General features: G+C 45.1%; 1 protein-coding gene across 2 annotated transcripts in view; it reads right to left on the reverse strand.

The window, feature by feature from the left end:
- The window catches only part of Nedd4l (NEDD4 like E3 ubiquitin protein ligase), a 329,402-nt gene that overhangs the window by 220,838 nt on the left and 89,402 nt on the right, over window positions 1-19,162 (reverse strand). For both annotated transcript variants that reach the window (XM_034517740.2, XM_034517748.2), the window contains exon 2: window positions 4,651-4,724. In XM_034517740.2, coding sequence (XP_034373631.1) covers window positions 4,651-4,724 — 74 coding nt within the window. The remainder of the gene's footprint in view (window positions 1-4,650; window positions 4,725-19,162) is intronic.

The raw sequence follows: 19,162 nt of genomic DNA on the forward strand, positions 1-19,162 counted from the left end.
AGAGGCAGGACAATCAAGAGCTTAAGGTGTGTGACCTAGGGTGACAAGAGACTCAATCTACATCTTATGCCTTGACATCCCATTCTACGGAGTGTTGATTTCAGACAGAAGTGTCTGAATCTTAGATGAAGAACTGTGTGACTGTCCTTTCCTGACCTCCAGGTGAGGCTGGCAGGGAAGTCCCCACTGCCATTCTTCACATGGGTAGTCTGCACGGAGGCTCAGATAACCGATCTGCTCTGAACAAAGGGTCTTTTCTAATAGAACTTAGACTTGGCAACAGGTGAGACGAAAAACAATCTTGTATCCTAAGTCCTGGACTGTGGCCCAAGGAACCAAAAAAAGGAGAAGGGTGTCTCGGCAAAGGTCTCTCAAGAGAGGACTGGTGAGCTCCCACTAAGGGGACCCAGGCCACCAGGATGCAGCTCTACCAATGCCTCAGCTTCCAGCCTTAACAAAGAGAAAATACTCTACCTCTCCACAGGAACCCCCAAATTACCATGCAGGCCAAGTATCACATTCTATCTCCCTGGCCCCCAAACACAGTATCCCCTATCATGCCTCAAGCCAGAGAACTTTCCAAGTGAGAGTTCCAACACCTACCCTGACTGTTGCCAGGGAGACGGGGTTCCAGCGAGGCATGCGCTAGGGAATACTGAGGCTGGGGGTGAAGGGAGGATGCTTGCTGGCCCAGGACTCTGAAGGACACAGTGGATGGGAGGAAACACACTGCAAAACCTGCTCTTAATCTCACGGCCTAATGAAACCCCATGGCTTCCGCTGACTGGTCACTGTGGGTTCTTCCCTGGACTCCAGCTTTCTGCTGCAGGGTGGAGTGATCTGTTTTACAGACATGCCATGACACAGATGGTTTTGAAAGATTTGTTAAGGTTGGGCTGAAAGCAAATGAAGGTCATCAGAAAAATACTAAGTAATGAGACAAGGTTTAAAATGATAACATCATCAACCAAGAAAAAAAAAAAAAAAAAAAAAAAACCCGAGAGCAAACAAGTCAATAAAAAGAGGGAGGAAATGAGGAGACCCGGAAAAAGACCCTTTCATACCAGAACCTGGCCGAAGACTCCAACCAGCTGAGTTAAGAATGCCATCATATTAGCAACAACATTTGCTGTCAAGGTCATCTGTATAAGAATACTCCTTGTATAAAGAGATACTTCAGAGAAGAATGTTGAACCACAATGCTTAAGGCCTTAGCACATCTGACCAAGGACAGCTCGGTGAGCTGACAACCTGAACATTTCTGAGACTCTTCATGGAAACTCCATAGTAAAAGGCATATGTACACCTTGCTGTGCAACCCTGTGACCCATGGTTTTCCTTATCAGATTGTTATCCTATCCAAGGCACCCCAGCAGACACCCTATGATCCCATTCAAAATATAGAAGTGGGGGAGAATCACTGGAAAAACCCTTTGGGCCTAGAATCTTCAAGGAGCCCAGACCCACATCTGAGCATGTACTATCCCTGAATACCCGTCTTTCTGTTAATTTTCATGTTTAAATCTTTGTTAAAATGTCTTCCTAATAGAGCTCAACTCCATAAGGCAGGAGATGGCTCAGAAGGTGCCTACCATCAAGGCTAACCCCCAGAACCTATAAGATAGGTGAGAGAACAGACCCACACCCCCATGAAGCCATCCTCTGACCCCATAGGCAGACAGATTCTGAAAAAAATTCCTCAGGCTGCTGCAGGTACAAACAGGTGTCTGCTCTCTGATAGCAAGAGTAAGGGGCCAGAGCAAGATGCTGAACTGCCTTAGCCTGCACTACCAACAACAATATCTTCATTTTCAACAAGCAAAGGTGCGGAAGGGAGAAGAGGAGAAAGGAGGGGAAGGGAAAAGAGGGAAAGGGAAAGGAGGGGAGAAAAAAGGGAAGGGGAGACATGTGATTGGGTATTTCCATTTGCTGGTCTAAGATAGGGAAGGGGCACTCTGTTTCTGTGTCCCTCTCTGGCACTGATCTGTTGGCTACACTATTTGTCTTTCTAATTTGCATTTAATTTGCGCCTAGTCCCTAAGAAAAGTCCTTATTTTCAGACAAATAGGAAAACTTCAGAGCTGAAATTTCTTGTGTTTTTCTTAGAATCTGAGCCCAATTCCATTACAGTTTTAACTTCAGATCTTAATAACAAACTGAGAAATGGGACCATAATCAGAATCTATTTCATCTTTTAAAAATGTCTTTTAAGATTATTATTTATTTAACTCAGTGACAGAGACAAGCAGATGCTATGTTAAGGAATCTCTAGATAACCCACGGACACACATTGAAAGGACGCTGTGTCGTCTCTGGAAGGTAAGGGGTTAAGAAAGGAAAGCTTGGGAGACTGACTGACCCAGCAGATAAAACACGTGTAAGTCTGACAGCCTGAGTTGGATGTCCTAAACCCACGGAAAGGTGCAAGGAGAAAAGCAACTCCACGTAACTGTTGTCTGACTTCCACAGTGTAGCATGTGGATACCTAGGCACACAATTTTTTAAAAAATTATTTCAAAAGTCATCTGAGCTGAATTGGGAGATAGTGGCAGGATATGAGGTGAGGTTTTGATAGGGTTGGAATTTGAGAATTCCAGGAACTGGTGTCATTTCAGGTTGGTAGGAGAATTCCTGGAAACAGCGACAGTGTTGCCCTGGAAGGGAAGAGAGGGAAGCACAGGGTTTCCTGTCCCCACCTCCATGGGCAGGCCTCCCTTTGCCAGAGCATAGGAAGGTGGTCAACCCCGCAGTATGAGTTCACAGCATAGGAAGGTGGTCAACCTAACAGTGTGAGTTCACAGCCAAAGGAGAGATACCGTTTGGGTGGGATGTGAGTCTCTCACATATTTCCACAGCACAGGGAAAATGCTCGGGCTTCCAGACACTCCCCTTCCCGGGGACCCATCCATCCGGAGAGCTTGTCTTCCATTAGCAGTTCGAAGCACACAGAGGAAAGCTCTTTAAATAATACTCCAATATTTGCTTTGGCTTTATTTTTTGATAATTTTTCTCGGTTGCATTCTATAAACTCACACACTGTCATTAATAGGCAGAACTCGGTGACATGTGATGTGTGGGCAGTCAGACAACAGGGGTGTGACATTCACTGGCAGTAGAGGGTTTCTCTGGGGCTTATGGAGGTAGACAGTGAGTGACGTGGAAAGAGGTCCTGTCATGCATGGTCTCCTGCATCAGGCAGAGATGCTGTCGTAAAAGGGCAAAGCATGGGGCCAACAAGGACGCAATGACAAGAATCTTTAGTAGGCACCTGCCCTCTTTTAAGATCGTTCCGCCATGAAATAGAAAAGGGTCTTGGACAGGGGACAGTAGGTCCTTCTTCCAGAAAAGAGAAATGCACCTTGGACAGGGGACAGTATGCTGTCTACTCATTCTTCTACAACTGCTGACCTATGCGACATAAGGGACTAGTTGGACTTTGTGCACATCACTGAACTATCTCAAGGATAAACGAGAAAGCTGGGCGTGAGCACTTCTAGGTCTCGGCTGGGTCAAAGCTCAAGAGCTCTGCGTTCTAAAGTCAGGTTAAAATCATTTCAAGCTGTTGTACCATCATCCTGCCTCCTTCCCATAACACACTGCCACACCCTACAGAGAGCCTAAGTGGCCAAAAAAGGCCTGGGAATATCATAAGCAGCACTGAAATGAGTGCTAAAGCACCCAGACTGCTCCAAAGTATAGGTATCAGGGTATCGGTGAGACAATATACATCACCAACAACACCCAGTCACCCCATCCCTGGTCAATGACACCAAGTTCAAAGAAACAGTACATGCTTTTATTTTCCCCTCATTAGGAATTAAAAGCACAAAACAAACCCCAGAAAGGCCATCCCTCAGCATGTGTGAAGAACTGCCTCCACTTCCTCCCATGGATCCCCAATATCAGATGTCCGTGCATGTAGATAAAATCCTGGGCTGTGGTAGTTGTAAATACCCAGCACACGTTTCTACATCTCTCGTAATACTCACCCTAAACACTGTGCAACTCACAGTTGTACTGTATTGTTTAAGAAATAACGATGGCAGGGGGAAGCCCCTGTACATGTCCAATACCTACATCATCTTCCCCCAAATATTTCTGATTGGGGATTGGCAGACTCCATGGATTTAGAACCAGCAGACGTGATAAAAAAAGAAGCACAGCCAAACTCCCAAACTGAGGGGAGGAAGAAAACCTCACCACAATCTACTTTCTTCAAGCAGTCAGCTCTAATGAGGGACTCAGCTAAGTACCATGGTGATGCGCTTAGTGATCATGATTAGATATCCAGGCAAATACCACTCCTGGCCCGTTGCATCACTATCAGGCACTAAACCAACCTCCCAGGTGGCTCTGCATAAGCCTGTGGGTGGTCCAGGTGCACACCTAAGTTTGAAAAGGATTTACCAGCTAGGCTTTCTGGCTCAGGCCTATAATTCTAGCATTCAAGGGGCTGAGACAACAGGACCATGAGTTCAAAACCGGTATAGGAAACTTAGCAAGCCCTTGCCAAAAAAAAAAAAAAAAAAAGTAAGGGCACTAGTGTGTGTTTAGTTGTTGAGCACCTGCTTAACATGCACAAAGCCCTAGGATTGACCCCCACTATCCACACCACCCCCACCACCCCCACCCACACAAAAGCAAACATACCTGGCTCCAAATATGTCCTTCTTGGCAAGGTCAATTCCAGAAACAACTTTTACTCTGAGAACACGAGATTCTCCCTGTTAAAAAAGGGGGAGGCAAAATGACAAGGTTAAAACTGATCCGTAATAGACAGCTCTCTCAACTTGAAGCTTCAAGTCAGTAATTTCCACTCAGTCCAACACTGAAATATACTCCAGTTCATGCTTAGGCAATTCCTGCTCACGGTCATGTTCAGAAGGCAACACCGAAGCTATACAATGCTAAGACTCAAGCCAGGAATGGTAACATACATATAATCCTAGCGCTCAGGAGGCAGAGGTAGGAGGTTCACCACAAATTCCAGGCCACCTTCATTTATACAGTGAAGTCCAGGCTAGTTCTGGATATATACTGAGACTCCGAATAAAAAAGTCCAAATGGGCAGCTGAGAGGATAGCTCAGTCAGTAAAGAGCTTGCCCTGCAAGCAGGAGAACCTGAGTTCAAATCCCAGGACCCACATAAAAGAACTGGGTATGGTATGAGTTTGCAATCCCAGTATTGAGAAGACAGATTGGATGGATCCCTGGGGCTACTGAACAGCAAGCCTGGCTGATTTGCTGAATTATAGGCCAGTGGAAAACCAGGTCTTTAAAGAAAAACAAAACAAAACAAAAACAAAAGAAAGCAAAAACGAACAAACAAGGTAGGCGGCATGTTGAGGAACGACATTTGCCGCACGACACAACGGAAAAAGATGTGAAGACTCTGCAAACTGATTAGTCAAACTCAGGTTTAATTCTAAGTAGCCAGGTCACTAACAGCAATTACTTCTGATATTTGAGGAAATACTGCCCAGTTGTACCAAGATCACAAACAATCACAGGGGAGCCTGAGACAATATCTTCCAATGACCAAGTACCAAAATCACTATAAATAATTCCTTCAAGTGCATAAAGTGATCCAAGTGTGTGTATTTATAAATGTGGCCAGCAATAGAATAGAAAGACGTTTTATGCAGTGAAATATCTCCTAAGAAAACAAATCATTTTTCTAGATGAAGTATTAGTAAGAGAAAAATAATTCCTCGGTTCCGATAAAAAGAACTCAAAAGCCTCATTCTGAAAGGTAACCTTCTCAGACTGGTTAGTCAGCTTTTCATCCACCCACCCAGTCATCTGTTTCCTCTCTCCTTCTAGTATTTAAGTATCTCCTATGCACAGGCACTGAACTTAACCTTCAGATAAAAACAGAAGTCTACTGGAAGTAACAGACACCAGCACATCGGTAGCAGGTGAAAGGCCAAAGGTTGAGGAATTCGTGAGGACGGCTGAGGTGGCGTAGGAGGAGGGTTGAACCGAGATCACAGAAGTCTGCTTTTGGCTCACTAGTGACATAAGCTGAAATGGAAGATCCTGTCCAACATGCCGAGGCTGCAAATCAGATGGCCAAGGGGAGAAAGGCTGGGTCTGAGTTAGAGACGTCGAAGCTCATTAGCATAGACCTGGAGGTTGGTGGTGACAGACAATGGTCTGCAGAAAGTTATCCAAGAATAAAGTAGAAGCAATGACTAGGAATGGAACTCTTGGGACATGAGTGCTGAGCAACGAGAGAGAAGCATCCAAAAATTCATCTGCCCAGGAAGAAAACCTATGTGATCACGTGATAATAAAGGAGAAAACCGGGGCAAAGCCAAAGATGGATCAATTATACTAACTAGCCACAGATCCGCTACACGTATGGACAACTGGAACACGTGCTTGAGATGACTTGCATTGCACTCCAGGAGCCTTCCACCCACTCGTGCATCCATCCCCTACCCCACTCTTTCTCCTTCCCTCCCTGACATCTTCCACACAAATACAGAGGAAAATGCAAGAATGTAAAGGAAGATGTTTTCTTCCTGCTTGGAGAATCAACTCAGTGGTACGTTGCTGGAACTGGGTTCATTCCCTAGCATCCAAAACAACAGCAGTGTTTGGCAGCACGGAAGGATTGATCAGGAAAGGGAAAGTAAGGGCAGAGTCATCAGGGATAAGGAAGACACCATGCCCCCTTAGTGAGACAGCCTCCCAAGTAGTTATCAAAGCACCTCTGAGTACTGCTGGCATAGGCCTGACCTATCTCTTATAGACTTACAGATCAGGGGGTCAAGCATTCTTTCTGTGGCACATGATATTCTACAGACAGAGGCTCTTTTCTGTTTCTCCCCAAACTGTGCTTTTCTCTTGATCACGTGGTGCCTCCCAGAGCCTGCTCATATTGAGAGATGACACAGGGAAACTAGTTTTTACATATGGTCAAATTCTAGTAGCATGCCTCTGCAGAATTCTTTGTATGCGTAAGAAGCCTGTGTGGCTTGCTAGTGTGTGCCCAATGCATAAAAACTGAGCACTGACCAAATACCTACCAAATAAACAGGTCCATGCCAGATCACAAGGGGAACAAGGAGCCTCAATATAAGTATGGGGGGAGGGGGGGAGCCAAGAACTCACCTAAATTAGCCATACTGAGGGTGAAGTGTATGCACCTGTGCATGTGCATGTGTGTGGGGTGGGGGAGGGAGAGGGAGGGGTGAAATCTGAGGATATCACAATGGCTGGACATTGTTTAAAGAGGTGACAGGCTAGCCCCAGGTGCCACCAACGGGACACCTGGCAGCAAGGGGAGACGAATGAATGAAATAAGCCTGAGGTAGAGAATCGAGTACCTGTTAAACCATGAGTGTTGCTTAACATTCAACTCAGACACAGCTGTGGCTGTCTGCACCTGTGATCGTGGATGTGGAGGAGATGAAGGGATACTGTTTATGATGGGATGTAAGGCACTAATGGTCACACACCACAGGCTAGAAGATAAACATGAGAGACTGCTCACCCTCCTTTTGGAAAGTTTCAGACATCCTGAGTTTAGTCCTGCCCAGCAAAGACTATTTGATAGGGACCTTAACCAAACTGTTACCAGGTCTGAAGAAGCAGGATGAAGCTATTTCACACCTGGGTTCACAGTATTTGATTCCCACGGAGTGAATGGTCTTACCTGGGTGACCTATTTCCCAAATTAAGTAAATACTGACATAGGTAAATGCTGAAAAATAAACTCAAATAAAGAGAAAGCTAAACTTTTCTAAAGGAATCAGGTCTTTCACTTAGTAAATGTGAGCACCTGCTCTGAAATCTAATGCTACAAGGAAGATACTGAGGTCAACCTGCCCGGCAGCCAGCCTTCCCCTGCTTCTGAAAGCACCTCCCATAAGCCCTGGTAATACAGGAAGTCACAGTCCAGCAGAAGCTTGCTAAAAGGATTAGTATCTCTAAATCCCCTAACATTTCATTCACATGCTTTACTAAACAGAATCTCATTTGTGAATCAATCCTACAAAAGCAAATCTTAGAGGAGGATGGGGAGAAAGCACAGTGAGTGAGCAGAAGAACTTGCCCCAGCAAATGTGAGGGCCTCAGTTCAGCCAGCCCCTCGGAGCCCAGGCACAGAGTCTGTAACCACAGTGCTCCTATGTAGATGGAAGGTGGAGACCGAATCCCAGGAGCTCCCAGAATAGCTAGCACAGGGAAGTAGTGGTTTCAAAGCCAAAGGCTGTTCTCTGATCTCCACATGTGTCCCTGGCACACGTGTGCATGTACCACCTCACATACAAATGCCCATGCACCCCCTTCTCTGCATACATACATACACACTGAAAGGTCTTTAAAGTCACAGATAACTATAAAAAATATCGTGAGGCTTGGAAGTCAAGATTCATTTTCATCTGAGAAAAATCTAAAAGCCTCTCCAACAATGAGGTATAATATTATCATTATAATGGTCTAATAGGCTATATCATGGTAATACAATATAATTATCATATAGTGGTATAATATCATTATAATAGGTATAAAAGGGCTGGAGAGATGGCTCAGGCAAACAGGACAACCTGAGTTGGGATTCATAGCATCCAACACATATGTAAAATAAACAAAATAAAACAAAACACTCTGGGTACAACAAGCGCCCACACTCCCAGTGGTGCTGAAGTGGCTGGAGATGAGATGGATCCTGGGGGATCCTTGCCAAACCCATTCATTTGAGACCTAGTCTCAAAGATCAGGTACAAAGTTATTAAAGAAGAGACCCTGCATGAACCTCAGACCTCCACACATGTTCCTGCACATACACGTGTACTTACGTATAAACATGAAATAATGGCTGCTTGTAGTTTGAATTCCAACCAGACCTTGAAGAGTGGATATAGAAGTAACCAGACTGAGGAAACAAGACTACATTCAGTGTGCCATGGTGGTGTGTCTGTGTAATTCCAGTACTCAGAGGCCAAGGGACGAAAACCAGGGACAGGAAAAAAAGGGACAGTGCACTGTCTCAACAAAACAAAGTCATAAAACCTAAGTTCAAAATGAAATATCTCATCCCAGCCTGGCATGGTGACAGATGCCTTAATCCAAGCATTCAAGAGGCAGCAGCAGGTGAATCTCTGTGAGTTCGAGGCCAGACTGTTCTACGTAGTGAGTTCCAGGACAGCCAGGGCTACAAACAGACCCAACAACAAAAAAGGATCAAACGAACAAATTAAAAGTGAGTTAATAGCCAATCAAATTGTTAATGGGCTGTTTCCTTTTACTACCTGGACACATAATTAGACTACATTTCCCAGCCTTCCTTGTGGTTAGGGAAAACATCATATGATTAAGTTCTGGCCAATGAATTGTTGGAAGAAATGATGAGGGCTCCGGCAAATGATTCACAAACTGTACCTACTGGACACATTCTGTTTGCATCTTCATCTCTCTACTAAATGGAGAAAAGCATGGATGGTGTTTTGGAGAGGGAAAATTCACAGAGAGTAAAAAGAAGTCTCCCACCTCCACCCCCATGACCTGCTGGCCCTCCCAAATCAGAAGATCAGCGTCCCATTGAAAACCAAAAACCGAAGCAGCTGTGATCCAGCCTTTCCATTCAGCATCTTGAACTTTTGTCTTGTCTTGTTTTGTCTTGATTTGTTTTGTTTTGAGGCAGTGACAGGGCTAAAGAGATGGCTCAGCAGGAAGACGAGACTCAAAGATTCCCTGATCCCACAAGATGGCAGTAGAGAGCCGACTCCTGAGCTGTCCTCTGACCTCGGCACAGCGGCCTCAACAGGCACTCATCTGCACATGCTCATGCACACACAATAATTTTTTTTAAAAAAAAATCAATAATATATCTATGTAGCAAAGTACCTAGGAAAGATGCCATATACTGATTACCTCTGGCCAGTGAGTAATGTCTTCTTGTTTACTTGTAGTTTTTCCTTTAAAACATAAACTATTTCTTTTAAAAATAAATAGACACTTGCCTGAGTGTGTAGCCCCGTCTGGCACTTGCATGGCCAGCACCACAAGGAATAGAATGGGAGGAAGCTCCAACTTTTACACAAGTCTCAGCACAAACAAATAATAAAGGAAATTTAAAAACATAAGTCACAGGGTAAAGACCCCACCCAGCTTGCTGCATTTCTAAAGCGAATAAGCCCACTCTATCAAACAAAAACAAACCCACAAGCTTTTGTTCTTTTTTGCCAGCTCGAAAAGATACAGCACGGCATCTTGGGATGATACGGAATCTTGTGCACTATGCAGCCGGCAGCTGGGAGATAGGGAGAGCGGAGGGCCTTTTATTGAGCACTAACTGTTTACAAGCAGATGTGGTAAGAAAGCTCGCTCGCTCTCTGAAGTTCAAGCAAAGAGTGTTACACTATAAAAATCATTTTTTTAAACCATAAAGATTTCTTATCTTTGTTTCCTCAGAATGACAAACTAAATACAGATAAGCGGCTGTCATTATGGAGCACGGAAGCAGGTAAAAGGTATGTGACTAATTTACCACATGCAGTGGGCCTCAGGCTGAGTGACTGAACTTTCTGAAGCATGCTATTACTTTCATAAAAACCTATGCATGATATTTTGGTCCTAATTTATGACTTTAGTGGAATCAAATATTTAACTAAGGTGGCTCGGTTTGGACAATAAAAATGTTATTCAGAGACAGACTGCACAATCCAGAAAGAAGCAGGCACAGAAAAGGCCAGACCAAACTTCCATGTCTCTTCCTGTTATCAATCCCCTGCTCTGCATGGCTGTTACAAAACAGAGGGAATCCCAGATACTCCGCACGTGTGACTTTCCCGAGCACTGATCGCAAGCATTGTAAATGTTCTTGGACCACACGTAAGTGGTACCAGGTGATGTCTACCCATAGTCTCTGAAATATGTCATCTATCAAATTCCTCCTTCTGGCAAACAAAACAAAGAAAGCATCTCAAGTCTACCCAAAATTCCCAGTGATGAGCTCTGCCTTTTCCCCAGGACGTTTCCCTTAGATAGTGACTAGTTATCTACTAGTGCTATCTACAACTGCAGCTGCTGTCTCTGAAAGAATATGATAGCCACGCTGGGAAATGACCTTCTTCTTTCATGGGGAGCCAGTGTGACCCGTGGTTTCACGCACACCAGCTGTCCGCATGGATAAGGAAGTCCTAAGTCAGGGATTTCACTATCTTGTTCATTATCCTCTTTATTATTTATGTATTTGTCTTCCCTACCCTGTGGCATATTCATAAATCCATCAGTCCTTTCGACATTGTAGAGCCACCTGAGAACTAAACGATACCACCACTACCATCCTCCACCACAGACCGCACACTCAGTGTGCAACTGTAGTTACCTTTTGGAAAGAGTAAGCTAACGTGTGGAAGTTGCCCTCTTTGTACCCAAGAGCTTGTCATTCATCTTTGTACCCCTACCTCAAACCTCAGACAAAATCATGTGCTATATATTTCTGGAAGATTTTTTTTTTTTTTTAAAAGAACCGTTCCAGGTTCTTCTCTAGCCGACCTACTTTCCTAGGGTATTCATGGACAGTCTCCCCCACCACCAACTTCCTGTATCTCTGACGCTTGTTACCAGCCACCCAACTGTGAAAACACATGGAGTCATGCAAAATGTACAACTTACATTAGTGTTCACTCTGAACAATGTGTCGTCAGTGTGTGTGCACAAGTAAGTACAGCCCTTCCTTATCTATATTTTAAATAGAATCCTAAATGCCCCTCCCCACATCACACACATTCCTGACATCTGTATCCTTCCCTTTTTGGCTCCTTGACCCTAATTCCTGCCCTCTAAGCCTCTTCCACTCCTCACTCCCATGGCAGGTTTCAGGGACATCTCTGCAACTTTCCCCCTGGGTTTCCCACTCTGACTATCTGGTCACATTCGACTACAGTGTTCAAGGCACGGAATTAGCACTGAGGGGGGTCACACACTGCTGAACAAACTTTGTCCTCCTACAACTGTGGAGTTAAATATGGGCAACAGTTATCTTTTCCATGGGAGTGGCTAGAGGTGGAAAGGTTCAGTAAAAACAAAGATACAGAGAATGGGAGTGGTCCAATGCCTAGACGACGGGTCCAACTCCAGCTCAAAGAGTGAGGACTAACTCACAGGACTAGCTCCTATGGCCGTCTGTCCATGATTAGCCCAACATAGGACACACAGTCAAGTTCAGCTCTACAACACTGTGAACCGGTGACAACTGAAGGACACAGTCTCTGTAAACTGCAGGAAGTACAGGGCTCCAGACACTGAAAACTCCTTGACCTTGACCAGAAAACAGCCATTCTCACACTAAGTAGGTATGGCTAACAAGTAGAAGAAAGGAAGAGGATATCTCTTCAGAGCAAGGCTGGCCTCTAATGAAACTGCCCAAGAGCACTCTGACTTCCCACACTGTAGCAAACGTGTAAAATATGCCCACGGATTCCTGCCGTCCTTTTCTTCCTTCTCCCCGACAGTAGAGGACTTGAGCTGAATAACTCTTTTCCAGTAGAATAAACAGGACATAACAGAATGTGACTTTGAAGACTAGGCCACGAGACACCCTTTCTCACCCTGCCATCTCACAAGGGGACGGAAGCAGCCAGGTGTTACGAGAAGGTTGTATGGAGAGAAACTGAGGCCTCCTCTCTACAGCCACAAGATTGAGCGAGTACTATGTTTTGAATATGGAATGTTCTTAAAAGGCCAATGTGTAAACGCGAGGCTTGTCAGTCAATGACAGTGCTGTGAGGTGAACTGACACTTAGGTGGGACCAGTCATCTTCATTCAGTACGTATTTCCCCACAATGCACTGCATCACCACATGCCCAAAGCAATGAGACTGAAACCTCTCAAACTGAGGACTACCTATGTACATACAGATACATATCATATATATTTGCATATATATACACATATATGTGCATATATATTTGCATATGTATACACATATATATGCATATATATATATAGCATTTATTTCCCTTTTTGGCTTATTATCTCAAGTTCTTGGTCACAGCACCAGGGAGCTAACATACTTAAAACCTAATCCTCAATTAATTTCAGGCAGGTCTTCAATGTGAGAACACTGCAGGAGTCTGAACAAGCTCTTGTGGAAGGGAGGAAGGTAAGAAGGAGAAAGGGCAGAGAGGATTAGAACTTAGAACATGTCAGAAGCACTGCCCTGTGGAATTCAGCAACCTAGGAATGAGACAAGACCCATTCAACTGCATGGGCAAGGGTCAGTGCTTCTTCTAAAACTTTACAGCCTGGCATGTTTGCAAGCTAATGGCTGTAAAGCCCTGTAACAGTGACATCTTGCTGCACGTATACACATCAAGAATCGCTGTACACATGTAAAATTAACAAGTGTGACGAAGCCTGGGAACATGAGTCAGCAAGATGGCTCCGTGGGTATGCTGCCGAGCCTGGCAACCCGAGTTCAGTTCCTGGGGCCTACATGGTAGAAGGAGAGAACCAACTTACCAACTGAGTTCCGACCTGCAGATATATACCATGACACATGCAGGCACATGCAATAAATATAATTTACAAAAAGAAGAAGACTAGAAAGTTGCTTGTGAGTCCAGCACAATACCCCCAATAAGGTCACCAAGCTGCCTGTAGTATTCACAGAAAGAGGAAGCAGGGAACACACACACACACACACACACACACACACACACAACCCAACAACAACAAAAGAAACACCAGGTAAAAATCCCAACTGGGGTCACAGGCCCCTTTTATGAGAACTGACAATATTTTGGAAAATTCTCAGAGGAAGCAGGCTGACAGGAAGCTGGAACTGAAACTCAAGTGGACTGAAAACAGTTGAGGGACGACTGAGACTGGCTCCAAGCTACCTCTGGGGACCCTGGCAAGAAAGAAGCCAAGCACACATCATGCTCCGGGAGAAACCGAATACAAGACAAGGTGGTCTTCTAAGAACTGTGTCCAGTGAGGAGCTGCTGAGGCCACAGCCACAACACCTGCATCAGAAAAGCTCTGTGGCGGTGACCAGCAAATTCCCCTAACTGCTCTCCACTATGACTAATCTTCCTGTTCATCCGGTGCTAGTATCACTGGGCCTGTGGGGAATTGCACGAAGAACTCAATCCTCTTTGACCCATGACTTCAAAGTACTCACGTGATATTTCTTCCCGCAAAGACAACACTAGATGCCTTTGTGTCTGGCTCTGAATAAGGCAGAGGCTGGCATTCAAAGTGGTTAACCTGAGTTCTTGGCATGTTTCTCTGTTCTACATCATTCCACCCATAAGCTCCATCCCTTGGGAGGAGGGAGTGGCAGCTAGGCTCAGTACTATGACAAGAAATATATCCCCACTGTGTCTTAGCAAGAATAAAAGGTTTATGGCTAGGCAGACTGCTTACGGGGTAAAAAACTTGCCATGCAGGTAAGAAGACCTGAGTTCGAATCTCTAGAACTCAGGCAAAAACCACATGCAGCCATGAATGTCTGCCGTCCTGGAGCTGCTATCATAAGATGTGACGGTAATCACATCTTATGATTAACCTTGACCAGAAAACAGCCATTCTCACACTAAGTAGGTATGGCTAACAAGTAGAAGAAAGGAAGGGAATGTCTCTTCAGAGCAAGGCTGGCCTCTAATGAAACTGCCCAAGAGCACTCTGACTTCCCACACTGTAGGAAACGTGTAAAATATGACCACAGATTCCTGCCGTCCTTTTCTTCCTTCTCCCTGACAGTGGAGGACTTGAGGTGAATAACTCAAGCTCAAGACCTCTACTGAAGGTAATCCCTAAGTGTTCGCCTAGTGGTGTTCACAGCAGCACATAGCAGGAGACACTACCTCAATCAAGGTAAAAGGCAAAAACAGTCCTCAAGGGAAATTTTCCTCTGATCACATATGGTACCATGGCACAGGTGTGCCTGAACTCACACATACAACAATATAGATGGCTGAATGGTTGGTTAGGTAGACAGACAGACAGACAGACAGACAGTCAGCTCTAGCCAACACCAGTGGAAAAGACATATATTCCCAGCTATTTAGGAAGCTGGGGTAGAAGGATTGCAAATGAATGGGCCCCTTCGTGAGACCTTGCTTCAAAACAAGAATGTAAAAAGAAGGCTGAAGACACAGCTCAGTGCTACAGGGCTTGTCAATCACGGTACTTGTTGGATATACAGAACACGGTTAGAATACACAAATACAATCTGGTCAGAATACACCTCAAACAAAGAGCAAGCAAGCAACTTCTTCCGGGTGGACTCGGGGTTTGGCAGCAACCCCAGCTAGGAACATTAAATCGTCACATATCAGAAATCCACAGTCAATCAGAGATTACGGAAGAGTAGAGGAAGCAGTCACCGAACAAGGCCATGAAATGAAGGAACCCACAGACATGCCAACTCAAATGGCTGCTGTCTTCAGTTAATTAAAAATTCTTTTTTAACGAGACAGTTGGTCACACTCCCTGTAAAAGGTTTTCATAGGATCTGCTTGTCAATGGTTCTTTTGTTCTGTCCCTCTAATCAGAAGACAGGAAACATTTTTAAGTTCCTCTGAGATCACTGAGAATCATCTTGTGTTTACAGTTCTAAAAATGACTGTAATAAACAACAGAACTGCGCTACAATCCAAAGCCATTAGCTCAGGAGCTAAAATTCTGCATTTTTTTAAGGCAGATGTGAGTGACCTCTCATAAAAATTGAGGTCTGGGGTTTTGCTTGGAATGTGTAGTCTAAATAAAAAGGAACGGGAAGGGGCCAGGGTCCCAAGGTCCCTCAAGAAGATGCCCAGGCCTCAGAGGTGAAACTCAACAAGAAGTATGACTCTGGTTAGAGCAGCACAGAAGAGTGTCAAGCATGGCTCTTCCACTGAGGAACTACATACATGGAAAGGCACAGGGGCAGTAGCAAGCATCCTCACTGTGGGTAAACTACAGTTCAACGCAGGCTGCCTGGTGTGCACGGGCTCAGAGCAAGGCCTTAGCTTCCTGACTGGCACATCTACATAGCTCCTTGCCGCTGCTTCCCAAGGACTGCACTTCCTATTGGACAGACCCCTACCCACCCCTCTGCAGTCATCTACTTCCTACAGACAGCTGCCTGCTTCCATGACCAGCCCTTACTCTGACCATGCAACATGACTGACAACTGCCCCCTACACAAACACACCCTACAGATGGCACCCAAGTAGACTGCGTTGGCATCACAGATGTTCTGTTTCTTTAGTAGCAGAGAGAATCCTTGAATTTATTCCTATCACTACCTCATTTGCTACTGGGTTCATATTCAGAAGGTAATTCTGTCCTAGTTCTTGGGTCTATGTGATGCCCTTGTGGAACACACATCCACATACGAGCTACAGCTAGAAGCCATTCTGTGCCATTCCACTGTGACCAGGAGGAAGGCAAGTGGGGAAACCAAGTTTCAGGACCTGAGGCCCTGGGACAGCACCTGTTACCTGGGCTTTCCCACTGGCTCTATGAAGTCATACCCAATAGTTACTGAGAGATACTTCCATTGTTCTCTGGTGAATGACAGAGACAAGTGTGCGTCCCAACCCCGCAGACAAAATGTTATGATTCTAAAGATTATATACAGGTACTGCTACTGCTGACGGCATGCTTCCGCAGATCTGCCCATTTGCTACAGAGCTCAGTCATTGTGATGGTCAGCACAACGACACTTGGGTTTGAACAGCCTTTCTAGGGGCCCTACGACTCAAAGTCCTTCTTCCATGACCCCCATAGTACCCGTCACTCTCCCAGACCTTTCTTTTCAGTGCTTCCCAAAGAGCCCTCCTCCTGAAGATGAAGCCCTCAGGAGCAGGGGCCATAGAGCAGCTCATGGGGCTAAGGGGTCACATGCAACTTCTCATGGCCAGAGAGTCCTAAGACACCCCTCAACACAAGGTAGTCTCAACACAAGGTAGTTCTCCAGATTCTGGCAAGGCACGGAGCACCTGAGACTGCAGGGAAGATGATAGATGGCGCTGATGGAAAGCGAGAGTGAACCACAAATAGTGAACATTAAAAGGGAGAGGAGTGGACAGCGGGGGATGGCTCAGCAGACACAGGTACCGTCACACCTGACCATCTGAGTTGGATCCCAGGCATCTGAATAGTAGAAGGAGAACATTGAATACCATAGGTTATCACTGACCTCCAGATGGGCAACACAGCATGCACATGAGTGCATATGTATGCACACAGACACAGACACACACAGACACACACAGACACACACACACACACACACACACACACACACACACACATCCACTTTAAAGAAAACGATAACAGAGCTGGGGGTGTAATTCAGCTGGCAAAGTATCCACCTAGCACATATAAAACCTTGAGTTTGATCCTAAAAGCTGCCAGGAGGCGAAGGAAGGAGGAAGCAACCCTGAAAACAAACTCCTTTTCTGATGGGGTTAACAGCTTTAGGATGTGCTGCCAGCACAGCAGGCAAGGACTCCCAGCAGCTGGTTCACCAGTTCTCTGGACCAGACAATCACATGAAGTTATAACCACAGCAGAGTTGACAAGAGTTCCACAGTGTCCAGGTGGCACCTCCTATCCAAATTATACCCATTAGAAATTCTAGCAAGGTCCTGGGGATAGTCACAGGGTTCTGTGATTAGATTCACCCAACACAGTGCTGTGAGACAGAAGAGCATAGAAGGGGACATGAACAGCGGGTTAATACAATTCGCAGTGGATCTACAAACTGTGTAAGATAACAGATGACCACACCAGCATCCAGAAGACTCTCATCAGATTGGGAATTGGGCCAAGCAGCATAGGCTGGGTTCTGTGGTGTGTACAATGACTACTCACTTCAGGTGAAATGGCAGGACAGAGGAAACAAAGTGGGGGTTTATAGAATCTTCTGGGCTTTGTGGTCTCAAGTCCACATGACTGAGTGGCAGGACAGGGTAGCCTTTTGGGCAATTCCCAGGCCAGACCAAGGGCTTTCATTCCAATTGCCTTGGTCAGCATGATGTTTAAAACCTAAAAGCCATGATTTAAGATGAACACTGATAGTTTGCTATATTTTTTTAATAGGATGAAATGTATACAATAGAACTAAGCCAACCTAAGAAAGGATGGCAGTGTTCTGTACATACAGGTGTGACTGACAGTCCAAAATAGATTGGCACATTTAAAAACAAAGCCAGAACATTGTGTGAGGTCTGACAGCCTTTATATAAGAAGGGGAGGAGGAAGCAGCTACGCTCACAAATATTTGCTTGCAAGTTCATAACTTGGTAAAAACATAAGAACCTGGTGACACTGGAAGACTCTGGAGTCAGAGGAAGCAGGAAAGAGAAGATTTCTCCCTGTGTAGCCTTCTTGACTCTTCGAAATTAAAACCATCACATTATATTAAGAACTTAAAAACATGTGTTGAGTAGCCAGGATAATTAATAACCAAAATAACAAAAGGTATTTTAAGGATGGTACAGAAGGGGCTAGAGAGATGGCCCCACAGTGTAGAGCATCTTGTTGCTCTAAGAACCCAAGTTCATTTCCTAGTACCCACACAGTAGTTCACAACCACACAACTCCAGGTTATCCAACACCCTTCTTTGGATGCTGGGATCAGATATGACATGGTACACATACATACGTGCAGGCAAAACACTCATAAATAAGCTTAAAGGGGCTATTGAAAAAATAGTGCATGAATGTTGAATCATGGTTTAGGGAAGAAAGAAAAAACAAGCATATTCTTTCTGCAGGAGAAGACCAGAGAGTAGCAAAAGCAAGGTCATTTTCTGTTGGGAGTGGAGAGAAAGCTGAACTCAGTGGAAGCTGCAGAAAGCAGATGTGCTTCACAGCAGGGAGGGAACTTCTGGTCCTTACCAGAGTCCTACTGGGAACAGGTGGCCTCCAGGAGCAGGTTGTGGCCCAAGTTTGTTCTAGCCGGAGAGTAAGGCTGACATCCTACCAGAGGCACCAACAGGGGCAGGAAATAAACCAGAGGGTCTCCATATCCCTCCTCATTCCTGAATGGTGACAATTTTAGACTCAAACATGAGAAGCCAGACCTTCATCTCAGTAGGAAGTATAGCATCATAAAGTACTTGTTATGCAGGGTTGGGGCTTCTCCAAGAGAAAGCACGGGAACAATGAACACTTTGCACTTCCTTCACTGTGCACACTTCATTCAAG

The sequence above is a fragment of the Arvicanthis niloticus genome, chromosome 14 (assembly GCF_011762505.2).
Source record: "Arvicanthis niloticus isolate mArvNil1 chromosome 14, mArvNil1.pat.X, whole genome shotgun sequence".
Classification (NCBI taxonomy): Eukaryota; Metazoa; Chordata; class Mammalia; order Rodentia; family Muridae; genus Arvicanthis; species Arvicanthis niloticus.